This window comes from Trichomycterus rosablanca, chromosome 8 (assembly GCF_030014385.1).
Source record: "Trichomycterus rosablanca isolate fTriRos1 chromosome 8, fTriRos1.hap1, whole genome shotgun sequence".
Lineage (NCBI taxonomy): Eukaryota > Metazoa > Chordata > Actinopteri > Siluriformes > Trichomycteridae > Trichomycterus > Trichomycterus rosablanca.
In genome coordinates, this window is record NC_085995.1 from 36,909,131 (window position 1) to 36,921,279 (window position 12,149).

Genomic DNA, 12,149 nt, shown 5'->3' on the forward strand with positions numbered 1-12,149 from the left:
AGACTCAGCTCGTCAGTTTTTATTTTTAAATCAAATTGGCAAAAAGTAGGGAGTTCAGAATGTCGGCGCTGGTGTGCTAATGGAATATCCCTCTGTGCCACCAGGGCACCCTTATTTACATTACGCAGATGCTTTTATCCAAATCAACTTACAATTCAAGCAAATTAAGGGTTAAGGGCCTTGCTCAGGAGCCCAACAGTGGCAATTTGGCAGATAACTAGTTCAGTATTTTAACCGCTGAGCTACCCCTGCTCTTAATGCCTATGCTGATGGTTTGTGGTGGCTCAAGACCTTACTAAAATCATTTAGGTATTTTATTTCTTTTATTTGTCATCTGTCGTTATACTAAAATGTATTAGTCTATACAATGACGGTACACTAGGTAGAAAGCGTATGACCTTAAGCGCGATTTGGTTTTTAGCTCTGGCGGCTTTGTGGAGGGGTGTCATGCCATCACGGGACCGAAAATCCAGATGTGCTCCTCCGTTCTTCAGTGCTGTTATGGTCTCCACCATGTTGTCTAAATGTGCTGCTAATGTCAGAGGGGTCTCTGTAAAAAGTACAAAAAACAATCTTTAAATGTGTACTGATGTTAGTGTACACTCATTATGCTACATTTTCAGTCCCATTTCACTTTAATAAGTGGAACTGGATAGACAGGGTGTCCAATGAGACCGTGGAGTGAAAACAAAAATGTCCAGTATGAAAATTGTGCGTTAGTGGGAGTAATAGCACATTAACCTGTCAGAGAACCTACAATTTGTCTGTCACACCTGATGCCAGTCCCCACCAGGTCATGCAGATTCTGAATGCATATTTAATCGTTATAATGTCTAATAGTTCTACTCTGAGAGAGGCGCTCTGTTAAAGGTTTCATTACTATTGGCAGCCTAAAATTTTGCCATAAAAGACGTTAGCCATGAAAAGCTTTGGCTCACACTGTAACAAGTGGGTGACAATAACAGGGAGACTCATCACCAGACCAAAGTGCAAGAACTAGACAGGATCAGGATAAAATAGAGAGCCTATTGATAGGTATATCAGGCCAAAATGTAAAAGACCAGACAAATCGTCTTTGCTTGAAGCACGATTCAATATCAGACCGTAGAAGGTAGAAGACAGAAGCTCTAAGGTCTTCACTAAAGGCCAGCCCAGCACGCCGTAAACAAAGGTAAAGGATAATAGAATCAGGGATTTGACTCTTTTTCTCATAGCAACACTCTCAAAAACCTGGCTGCAGCTTGTAAGTGCTAGACTAAACTGTTGCTGCAAAGTTAGAAACATAATTTTCATTTAAATAACTGATTAATTACCTGTTAGCAAGTGTTGTGGATGAAACACATGAATTCAATAATTAGAAGGGTGTCTCAATACTTTTGTCCATATAGTGTATAGTCGATCATAGATAATAATATTTGGAGGTTTCTTTGCAACCAGATTAATAATGTAAGTTGTATATTTATTTTTAACCCATTAAGTGTGTATGTTCTATTCCCTATTAATTACTCACTCACTCACTTTCTTAACCACTTATCCAATTAGGGTCACGGAAGGGGGGGGGGGGGGGGGGGGCTGTTGGAGCCTATCCCAGCTTTTCAATGGGCTGGAGGGAACACAGTAACACCCTGGACGGGGTGCCAGTCCATCGCAGGGCAGACACACACACACACACACACATTCACCTATAGGGCAATTTAGTGTCTCCAATTCACCTCACTTGCACGTCTTTGGACTGTGGGAGGTAACCGGAGCTCCCGGAGAAAACGCACGCAGACACGGGGAGATCATGCAAACTCCGCACAGAAAGGACCCGGACCGCCCCGCCTGGGGATCGAACCCAGGACCTTCTTGCCGTGAGGCGACAGTGCTACCCACCGAGCCACCGTGCCGCCCTGTGTTTAATTAGTCATAATGCAAATTAACCAATAAAAAACACTGAAATCTAAAGACTGCCATCACATAAATGTTCTTTAAATGTATGTAAAATTGTTACATTAAACTGTTATTACAATAAAATATAAGCAGTCACTACAGTGTTTCTGAAGATTGTAGATTTTATCTTCACTGTTTGTGTTTATATCAGGTGAAATCTGAGTGAATGCGTATTTGCGTATTTGCTGTGTGCATTTTAGAATTTGTCTGTTTGGAAGTTACATAATGGCCCGGCTGTAAAAAGCGAGCTGCTCTGAACAGTTTGTGGCTCTAATGGAGCATTAAATAAATCCATCTTATGCCCACCTGAGATCTTTTTATTCTGGTATGGGGGGAAATGTACTGAACTCTGTCAGTAACAGAGCTCTCATACAGAGCTGAATACAGAGGTGTTTACATACAGAAATACAGACTGATGAAACTCACACACATTTTACAACTTTTATGATTTATATTGAAATGTTTTACACTAATATTCAGTCATAGTTTAACTGAGAGCTTTGTGATTCGTTTGATTAATGAATGCTAGCACTGAAGTCTGGCTTTGGGAAGCAACCACAGACATTTATGCATTAATATTTATTGTATTTAGCAGAAGGAATCTTTTGTACAGAGGAAGTTAACAGTCACTTTCAGAAACGTGCTTCTTTGCTTTTCAGTGGCATCAAAAACCAAGAAATTCAAAATGTGTTTTTCAAAGATTTACCTTTTTACTCAAAGTATTTTGCTAATTACTAATAATGACTTAAAAGAATAAATTGTAAACAATTGTATTTAATTAAAAAATAGAGGCATGCCTTACTTTTGGCCCCCATTGTATGTACTGGAAATACACCGATCAGCCATAACATTAAAACCACCTCCTTGTTTCTACACTCACTGTCCATGTTATCAGCTCCACTTACCATATAAGAGCACTTTGTAGTTCTACAATTACTGACTGTAGTCCATCTATCTATGGTCTGGACCCCCACAGGACCACTACAGAGCAGGTATTATTTAGGTGGTGGATCATTCTCAGCACTGCACTGACACTGACATGGTGGTGTTGTGTTAGTGTGTGTTGTGCTGGTATGAGTGGAGTTTTTAAATACTGTGTCCACTCACTGTCCACTCTATTAGACACTCCTACCTAGTTGGTCCACCTTCAAGTCAGTGACCTTCATCAGTGGTCACAAGACGCTGCCTATAGGGCGCTGTTGGCTGGTATTTTTTGGTTGGTGGACTGTTCTCAGTCCAGCAGTGACAGTGAGGTGTTTAAAAACTCCAGCAGCGCTGCTGTGTCTGATTCACTCATACCAGCACAACACACACTAACACACCACCACCATGTCAGTGTCACTGCAGTGCTGAGAATGATCCACCACCTAAATAATACCTGCTCTGTGGTGGTCCTGTGGGGGTTCTGACCATTGAAGAACAGGGTGAAAGGGGGCTAACAAAGCATGCAGAGAAACAGATGGACTACAGTCAGTAATTGTAGAACTACAAAGTGCTTCTATATAGTAAGTGGAGCTGATAAAATGGACAGTGAGTGTAGAAACAAGGAGGTGGTTTTAATATTATGGCTGATCAGTGTATATAAATATTTTTTTGGTGTTGCACCAGGAATGGAGAAGGTACCAAGGTCAAAGCGTAAGCTCAGAGGGATAGAGCTTTTTCAATCGCTGCCCCTAAATTATGGAACAACCTACCACTCCATATTAGACAGGCCTCTTCACTGGCTATTTTTAAAACTAGTCTTAAAACCCATTTTTATTCCTTGGCTTTCAATCCAGCATGAGACTTCTCATTGTTTCTAGTGTTTGTTTTATGTTTTATAATTATCTATGTACAGCACTTTGTCACAGCTGTTGTTGTTTTTAAAGTGCTCTATAAATAAAGTTGACTTGACTTGACTTGACTTGACTATATTACATAATAAAACATATGACATCAGTGATTTTTAATGTAACAATATACAAAAGGTACAAAAGACGCACACTCTAAAGGGAATCACACCGGCAGCAAGCAAGAGGACATTTTAGTACTTTTGTTATTATTTTGGAGCTCCAGGCTGGTCGTATTTTCTGTATACTTATTTTATATTGTACCTCCGGTCTCTGAATCTTGGTAATTGGGGTCGAGTCCTCGCTCCAGCAACTTGGTTACTTTGTCCACTTGATGGTGCTGAATGAACTCCAGAAACTTCTTTAAATTTGCCTAAAGGAAAGAAGGACAGGAAGAGTGAGATAAGCAGAAGAAAAGAGTAGCTATAAAGCAGTACATGACTATCACATATTCACTGTTTGTCAGTGGACTTGATGTCTGGGACGAGCAGATCTTCTGTCCACACTATTAGATTTTATTTGTATTTGTTTAGTGGACGAGTGACTCAGGGGGCAGCTGCATGGTCTGATCAGCACCATTTCTTTATTTAACCACCAAATCCTTCTCCATTCCTGGTGCAACACCAAAAAAATATTTATATACACCGATCAGCCATAACATTAAAACCACCTCCTTGTTTCTACACTCACTGTCCATTTTATTGGCTTCACTTACCATATATGAGCACTTTGTAGTTTTACAATTACTGACTGTAGTCCATCTGTTTCTCTGCATGCTTTGTTAGCCCCCTTCCATGCTGTTCTTCAATGGTCAGGACCCCCACAGGACCACCACAGAGCAGGTATTATTTGGGTGGTGGATCATTCTCAGCACTGCAGTGACACTGACATGGTGGTGGTGTGTTAGTGTGTGTTGTGCTGGTATGAGTGGATCAGACACAGCAGCACTGATGGAGTTTTTAAACACCTCACTGTCACTGCTGGACTGGGAATAGTCCACCAACCAAAAATATCCAGTCAACAGCGCCCCATGGGCAGCGTCCTGTGACCACTGATGAAGGTCTAGAAGATGACCAACTCAAACAGCAGCAATAGATGAGCAATCGTCTCTGACTTTACATCTACAAGGTGGACCAACTAGGTAGGAGTGTCTTATAGAGTGGACAGTGAGTGGACACGGATTAAAAAACTCCAGCAGCGCTGCTGTGTCTGATCCACTCATACCAGCACAACACACACTAACACACCACCACCATGTCAGTGTCACTGCAGTACTGAGAATGATCCACCACCTAAATAATACCTGCTCTGTGGGGGTCCTGCCCTTTGAGGAACAGGGTGAAAGCAGGTTAAAAAAGCATGCAGTAATTGTAGAACTACAAAGTGCTTCTATATGGAAAGTGGAGCTGATAAAATGGACAGTGAGTGTAGAAACAAGGAGGTGGTTTTATTGTTATGGCTGATCAGTGTATTTGTTTAATGCCGGTGGGTTTGAAATAGGATGCCCAACCAGCTTAAGTGTTCACACACTTTTAGCCATGTAGAGTAAATAAAAAAATGAAGGGGATGCTTAAATAAGTGAGTGTAACATCATTCTCAATGACTTCTTAATGCTCTTATCATTCTTATTGCTGTCTTGGTATTTTCATTACTTCCTTGTCTCCACCCCATTGGTTCACTGTTTATCAAGAACAACAGTTCTTGTTCTTTGTCTGGTTGCATCCATTAACCCTGCCTGCCTTCTTGTTTAGCCGCTATAAAATATAAGGACGATTTCTGGAATGACCGTAATTACAGCACCTCAATACTGCTGACTGGCAAACATGTCCTTTCTAGTTCACTACTCATTAGTCTTGCAAGGTCAGCTGTCGTTCCCTTAATGAGATTTGCATCTGTCAAATGTCATTTTATATTCTGAGTTTGAATGGTGGTGAAATCAAATGCAATTACAGTTTTTTCCTAAATCTAGTGGCTAAACCAGAAAGAGACTGACAAGCAAAAGACTTAAACTTGCATAAATGAGCCAAGTTTTGGAAGTGATGTTTTAGAAATAGTTCCACTGCACTGTTATTCACTTGTACAGTGATTTATTACTAATGCTACAGAGGTAGTTTATATAATACATAATATAACATGTATTTTTAATACCTGACCACACTTAACTAAATAAAATCCTGGTGATTTTACTCAAGTGGTCATTGTTTGTCCTGTTCTACATATAGTGTAACTAGACCATTTGAAAATGAGTCATACTATATAGTACAATAGTGTGAAATTTGGGACACAGCTGCTTAAAACATCTAATTACTTTAAGCATTAACTTAAAAGACCTACATTGGCATATAAACTTCCCTTCCTTTATGAGCCAACTTCCTTTTATATCTTTTAAAATCAGCCAAAAGATTCTCTAGATTTTATTCATGGTAGATTAAAAGTCTCATCAAAACACAAACATGAGTGAGTAGGGATGGTAATAAGGCACAGAGAAATCTCTGCAGTAGTCTCACAGAGCCAAGAGTAATTTTTCTTGAAGATTCGAGCATCTGGGTAAAAGCATTGGAAGAGTTTGATAAAAAGGCATAAAATTAAGACTGCCTTAAAACCAAGAGTTCATTTGAAAATACTGTAATGCACACATGCACTTTGTATAATAGTCTATATTAGTTATAGCTTGTGTACAGAAATGTCCTCTTATGTTACAGCAGTCTGCAGTTATATCTTACTAAAATTCTTTATTTTTACTACAGTTTGTTCTTCTTAATTATGGGGCATGACCTCACGTTTTGAATCTATGTATTTTAACCATGCAGACACTATTTGGGTGCCATTTGGGTGTAGTAACTGTTTTGGTCAATCTCAGTCAACTTTGTTTCATTTTTACAAGGTTTCTTTACAAAAAGGTCCGGGGTGCGATCTCCAGGTGGGGTGGTCCGGGTCCTTTCTGTGTGGGGTTTGCATGTTCTCCCCGTGTCTGCGTGGGTTTCCTCCGGGAGCTCCGGTTTCCTCCCACAGTCCAAAGTGAGGTAAATTGTCCATGACTGTGTTCGATATAACCTTGTGAACTGATGAATCTTATGTAATGAGTAACTACCGTTCCTGTCATGAATGTAACCAAAGTGTAAAACATGACGTTAAAATCCTAATAAAACAAACAAACGAGGTTTCTAAGTAGAAGATGATTGCATATGATTAACAGGACTGAATTTTTAACACAGAATTAGTAAATACATGAAATGTAGCAACATAAAGAACATGCTAAAAGCCTGAGAACGCTGGGCACAGTCTAGTGATTTATCACAAAATTATTTTTAAAATAAACAAATAACAACTAAGGACAAAATGTAGGAAACAGTAATGTATGTTGAGATTATTCTTTACATAAAGGGGTACATACAGGGGTAATGGAGGGAGAACTTATTTTTGCTTTTCCTGTGACAGAAGATACAGATGATGTACATTTCTGTTCAACAAAATTTCAAATTTTCCAGAAGGATGAATGTGTCAGGGTAACAGGACTGAGTGAAAACCTGAAGCCATGACTAAAACATGTACAACCCCAAATCAGAAAAAGTTGGGACAGTATGGAAAATGCAAATAAAATAAAAACACAGTGTTTCTTACATTTCCTTTGACTTTTATTTGATTGCAGACAGGATGAACCTGAGATATTTCATGTACAGGTGTTTTTTTTGGAAAAAATAGATGCCGTGTGCTTCAGACTAAAGACGAAAAGGACCATCCAGACTGTTATCAGCAACAAGTCCAAAAGTCAGGGTCTACCATGGTATGGGGTGTGTCAGTGCCCTTGGCAAAGGTTATTTACACGTCTGTGACGCAGCATTAATGCAGAAAAATACATTGAGATCTTAGAGCAACATGTGCTGCCTTCAAGACGTCGTCTTTTCCAGGGACGTCCAGCATTTTTCAACAAGACGATGCAAAACCACCTGCTGCACACATTACAAAGGCATGGCTGTGGAAGAAGAGGGTACGGGTACTGGACTGGCCTGCCTGCAGTCCTGACCTGTCCCCGATAGAGAACGTGTGGAGAATTTTGAAATGAAAAATGCGACAATGACCCCGTACTGTTACACATCTTAAGTCGTGTTTGCAGGAAGAACGAGACAAAAAAAAAGCTGAAACACTAAATCACTTGGTCTCCTCTGTGCCAAAACGTCTTTTAAGTGTGATGAAAAGGAACAGCAACATTACAAAGTGGTAAATGCTTTACCATCGCAACTTTTTTCCCAAATGAAATATCTCATCCTGTCTGCAATCAAATAAAAGTCAAAGTAAATGTAAGAAACTTTGTGTTTTTTTATTATTTGCTTTTTCCATGCTGTCCCAACTTTTTCTGATTTGGGGTTGTATTTTAACCACATTATTATAAATTTCTTATGGCACAGATGGGATCTGGAGTCACTAAACAATGCAGGATAAAAGTAAGATTTAACTTATTATATTGTATTGTAAATTGTAGTGTTAGAGAGTGTGAACATGAAACAATACTATTTTTCACTGTTTAGGAAGTTTTAATTAACGTTTTAAATTATATATCCTACATTTGCAATTAGATCAATGTGCAGGACACTTTGCTTAATTAAAAATGCATATTAAAGTGAATTGTTTTATACATTTATACATGTAATGTTCTGGGAATGGAAATAGCACCGATTAGGCGGAATGGCTCGTTTACATTTACATTTTCGGCATTTAGCATTTAGCAGATGCTTTTATCTCACATACTGTGAGAGTATATTATCTAAGCAATTGAGGGTTAAGAGCCTTGCTCAAGGGCCCAACAATGGCAACCTGGCAGTGGTGTGGTTTGAACCAGCGACCTTTCGGTTACTAGTCCAGTACCTTAACCAGTAGGCTACAACTGCCCTTTTACAAGCGATTACCTTTCAAACCTCATCTTCTGTGCTACATAGTGTGTACCTGTACTGCTCTTTAACTAACACATCTTCTGTGCTACATAGTGTGTACCTGTACTGCTCTTTAACTAACACATCTTCTGTGCTACATAGTGTGTACCTGTACTGCTCTTTAACTAACACATCTTCTGTGCTACATAGTGTGTACCTGTACTGCTCTTTAACTAACACATCTTCTGTGCTACATAGTGTGTACCTGTACTGCTCTTTAACTAACACAGGCTTTAACTGCTAATGATACTAACACCACCTTAACTTAGAAAACAGAATTTGTTCACTCATATAAGCCAAAATCTCTCACCACAAAACGGCAAAAGGAGAAAGAGAGAAAATAAATACGTCGGGAGGTGAGGAATGAAGCGATAGACAACAGGAGAAAGGACACAGAACTGGGAATGAATGTTAAATAATGGTCTTTGCCTTTGAGATACCAGGGACACATGTGCCATGTTACCAGGCCAGTTAAAAATAGATGGCAGGAGACAGCTCCAACACACACACACACACACACAGAGAGAAAGAGAGAAAGAGAGAGAGAGAGAGAGAGACTACAGGTAAAAATTGAAAAAAGAGAAAACCACTAGGGATGCCACGCCAGGGCACTAACACAAACCAAAACACAAACACAATCCAACACTGCTGCCAAACAACCACATAGAAATAAATCCCCTCCCCAACACACACACACACACTCTCCCTCACACACACATAACACACACACACACACACACACACACATACACACACACACACCGCTCTCATAAGAAAGGCTTTAGCGTCGTCCTGGCAAAGATGGAGAGTCGAAAACATTCATAATTTTCTATTCAGTATTCCGGTGGTATTCACGCTCCCCCTGACATCTGACAGCGTGCCCATAGTTTAGGGTTGCCAACCATTCTGGATTAGTCTGGACACTTGGCATGCTTTCGTAACCGGTGGTGTGGGCGATAAAGTTATCAGTAATGTTTTTTTTTGTTTTTTGTTTTTTCTTTACTAACAAGTTTTAAATTATTTGGCTTTCCCTCTGTGCTTTATCATTTTGGCAGCAATCAACAATGATTATCTGCCAAATAAAGGTTGTGTAATGAATTGAGAAGGTTATTTAACTGATACTGTACATAAGAATTAAAAAACCTTCATAACTAATAACTTCATAACTGTTCAAAAACAAATATTATTAAAATAGAGTGACCTCTATTTTATGTGATTTTTCATCTAGAACAACAGCCACTCTTCTATGAAGGCTTTTTACAAGACTTAAGTGCCCATTCAGTCAAAAGAGCATTTGTATGGCTGGGCACTAATGTTGGTCTAGAATGCCTCAGCTGATGTTCCAGTTCATTCCAGAGCTGGTCAGTGGGGCTGAGGTCAGGGCTCTGTGCAGGACACTGGAGTATCTATAAATCGAGCTTTTCTTCATGTCTTTATAGCTCTTACTTTGTCAACAGGGGGCACAGTCATGATGGAACAGGAAAGGACCTTCCCTACACCGTTGCTGCAAAGATAGTAGCACCTCGCGGTGGCAACAGTGCAAGCAAAGAGTCCCAGGCATCTCTCTCCCCCGCCGGCAGCAAGAAGATCCTGGGTTCAGTTATATAAAGGATGAATGGATAAGTGGAACAGATGATGATGATGATGACTATTGTTTAACCCTTTGTGTAATATTGGTTTATAAAGAAAATGTTATCAATTTTATGTAATGTAATTTTTTATGTAATGTAATGTTTTATCTGGTTTATCTGTCATACCGATCTGTCGTCACAGTCCACAATGTTCCCTAAAAGGTCAGAGCGAGAAAGTCCTCAAGCACATATCCACCAGCCTATTAGTGAATCCGAAAGCACAGAGCCAAATGAGCTGAACCTCCTGCTGACAGAGGCCAGACGAAAAGAAATAGCATGAGCAGTAAAGCATGACCGTCTGATAACAAAGCCGATACTAAAGTGCTAAAAGAGCTTCACAATTAAACCCTGAATTCAACCTGCAGCATAAAAAAACACTGATACAAAAACTGTCCAAAATCAAAGTACATGAATATAAAGCACATGAATATAAAGCACGCTCACTTAACGCCTGATGTATGAATTGTACAGTAATATTCATGTTAATGAGATATTCCTTTATACATGCGTCCACAGAAGAAATCATAACAATGCACGACATTTCATTGTTTGACTAATTTGCATAAATATTCAACATTTATGATTATATACTAATTATTACCAGTCTAACAAAATAATGCTGCCATCAAAAATCTGATAATAAGAGACCAGCACCAGACCAGTGGTCACAATTACTTCTGTATTAAAACAAAATCAAGTGTGTGTGTGTGTGTGTGTTTTGGAAGGAGGTGGGCTAACCCAGTGGCCGTAAGTACACTGCGTGGCCAAAAGTATGTGAACACCCCTCCTACTTATTTCGTTGTATCTTTTAGCCACAGCAAGCCAATCAACACCATCACAAAGGTTCAATTACTAAAAGCCTTGGTCTGTACCAGAAACCACTTATAGATGTGAAGCCTGGACACTGAAGAAAGAGGAAGATGAGCACAACATGGCGGAACATGGAGACGAGGCGACACACCCTGTCCTGGCTGCCCCGAGAGAAGAGACTGTGCCATTCTGCACTCTCAACATAGTAGAGATGGAGCTGCACTTCCTCACCCATTGTACCAAGTACCACCACATTCGGGCACAATTCTTCCCCAAATTTAACATCATCATCCCCAACTTTAAGTCCCTCCTAGACCCTGACAAACTGACTCTACACATACACACACACACACATACTAGAAAGTTTTATTGTCATTACTACCTTCATAAAATATTACTCTCACTGTTACTATTTTTATTGTTGTTACTATTTGCACTGTTTTAATTTTTATAAATTATACTATTTTACTGTTATTTTATTTATTTTTCTTTTTATTCTTATGTAATTAAGCTTTGGCAATATGAATGTCCTTATTTGTCATGACACTTTTGGGACTTCGAGAACAAGTGCATCAAAAACCTGATGAAAAATCTCAGGGATGAAGATGACGACCACAGAGCAAGTTGGCCAGAACAGAAAAGGAGCCACGGAACCTCATTAAGTCCTGCAAGTTACGTTACGTTGGGCGTGTGATAAGGCCCTGATATTGAAAGTGGTGTTACGACAGGACTCAGAAGGCTATAAAGACCAAGAAGATGCTGGATTGACAACATTACAACATGGATTTACAGGTTGGTATGAACAGATTTATATATAAAATAAAATCTTACCTGTGTATGAAGTCTCTCGATCTGCTTCTCATTGACGCTGGCATGCTGGTAGACTCGGCTCTTGTAGCGAAACTGGGATAAAAACAATAAATGTCATCTTCATTCCAAAGCAGCTTACGATTACATCAGATACAATGTAAGCAACTAACTTGCTGATTACTAGTCCAGTAATTTAACCAGTGAGCTAC

General features: G+C 39.5%; 1 protein-coding gene across 1 annotated transcript in view; it reads right to left on the reverse strand.

The window, feature by feature from the left end:
- The window catches only part of LOC134318737 (SH3 and multiple ankyrin repeat domains protein 2-like), a 111,926-nt gene that overhangs the window by 84,553 nt on the left and 15,224 nt on the right, over positions 1 to 12,149 (reverse strand). The window contains exon 3 of the mRNA XM_062999668.1: positions 11,962 to 12,033. Within this exon, the coding sequence (XP_062855738.1) occupies positions 11,962 to 12,033 (72 nt within the window). The remainder of the gene's footprint in view (positions 1 to 11,961; positions 12,034 to 12,149) is intronic.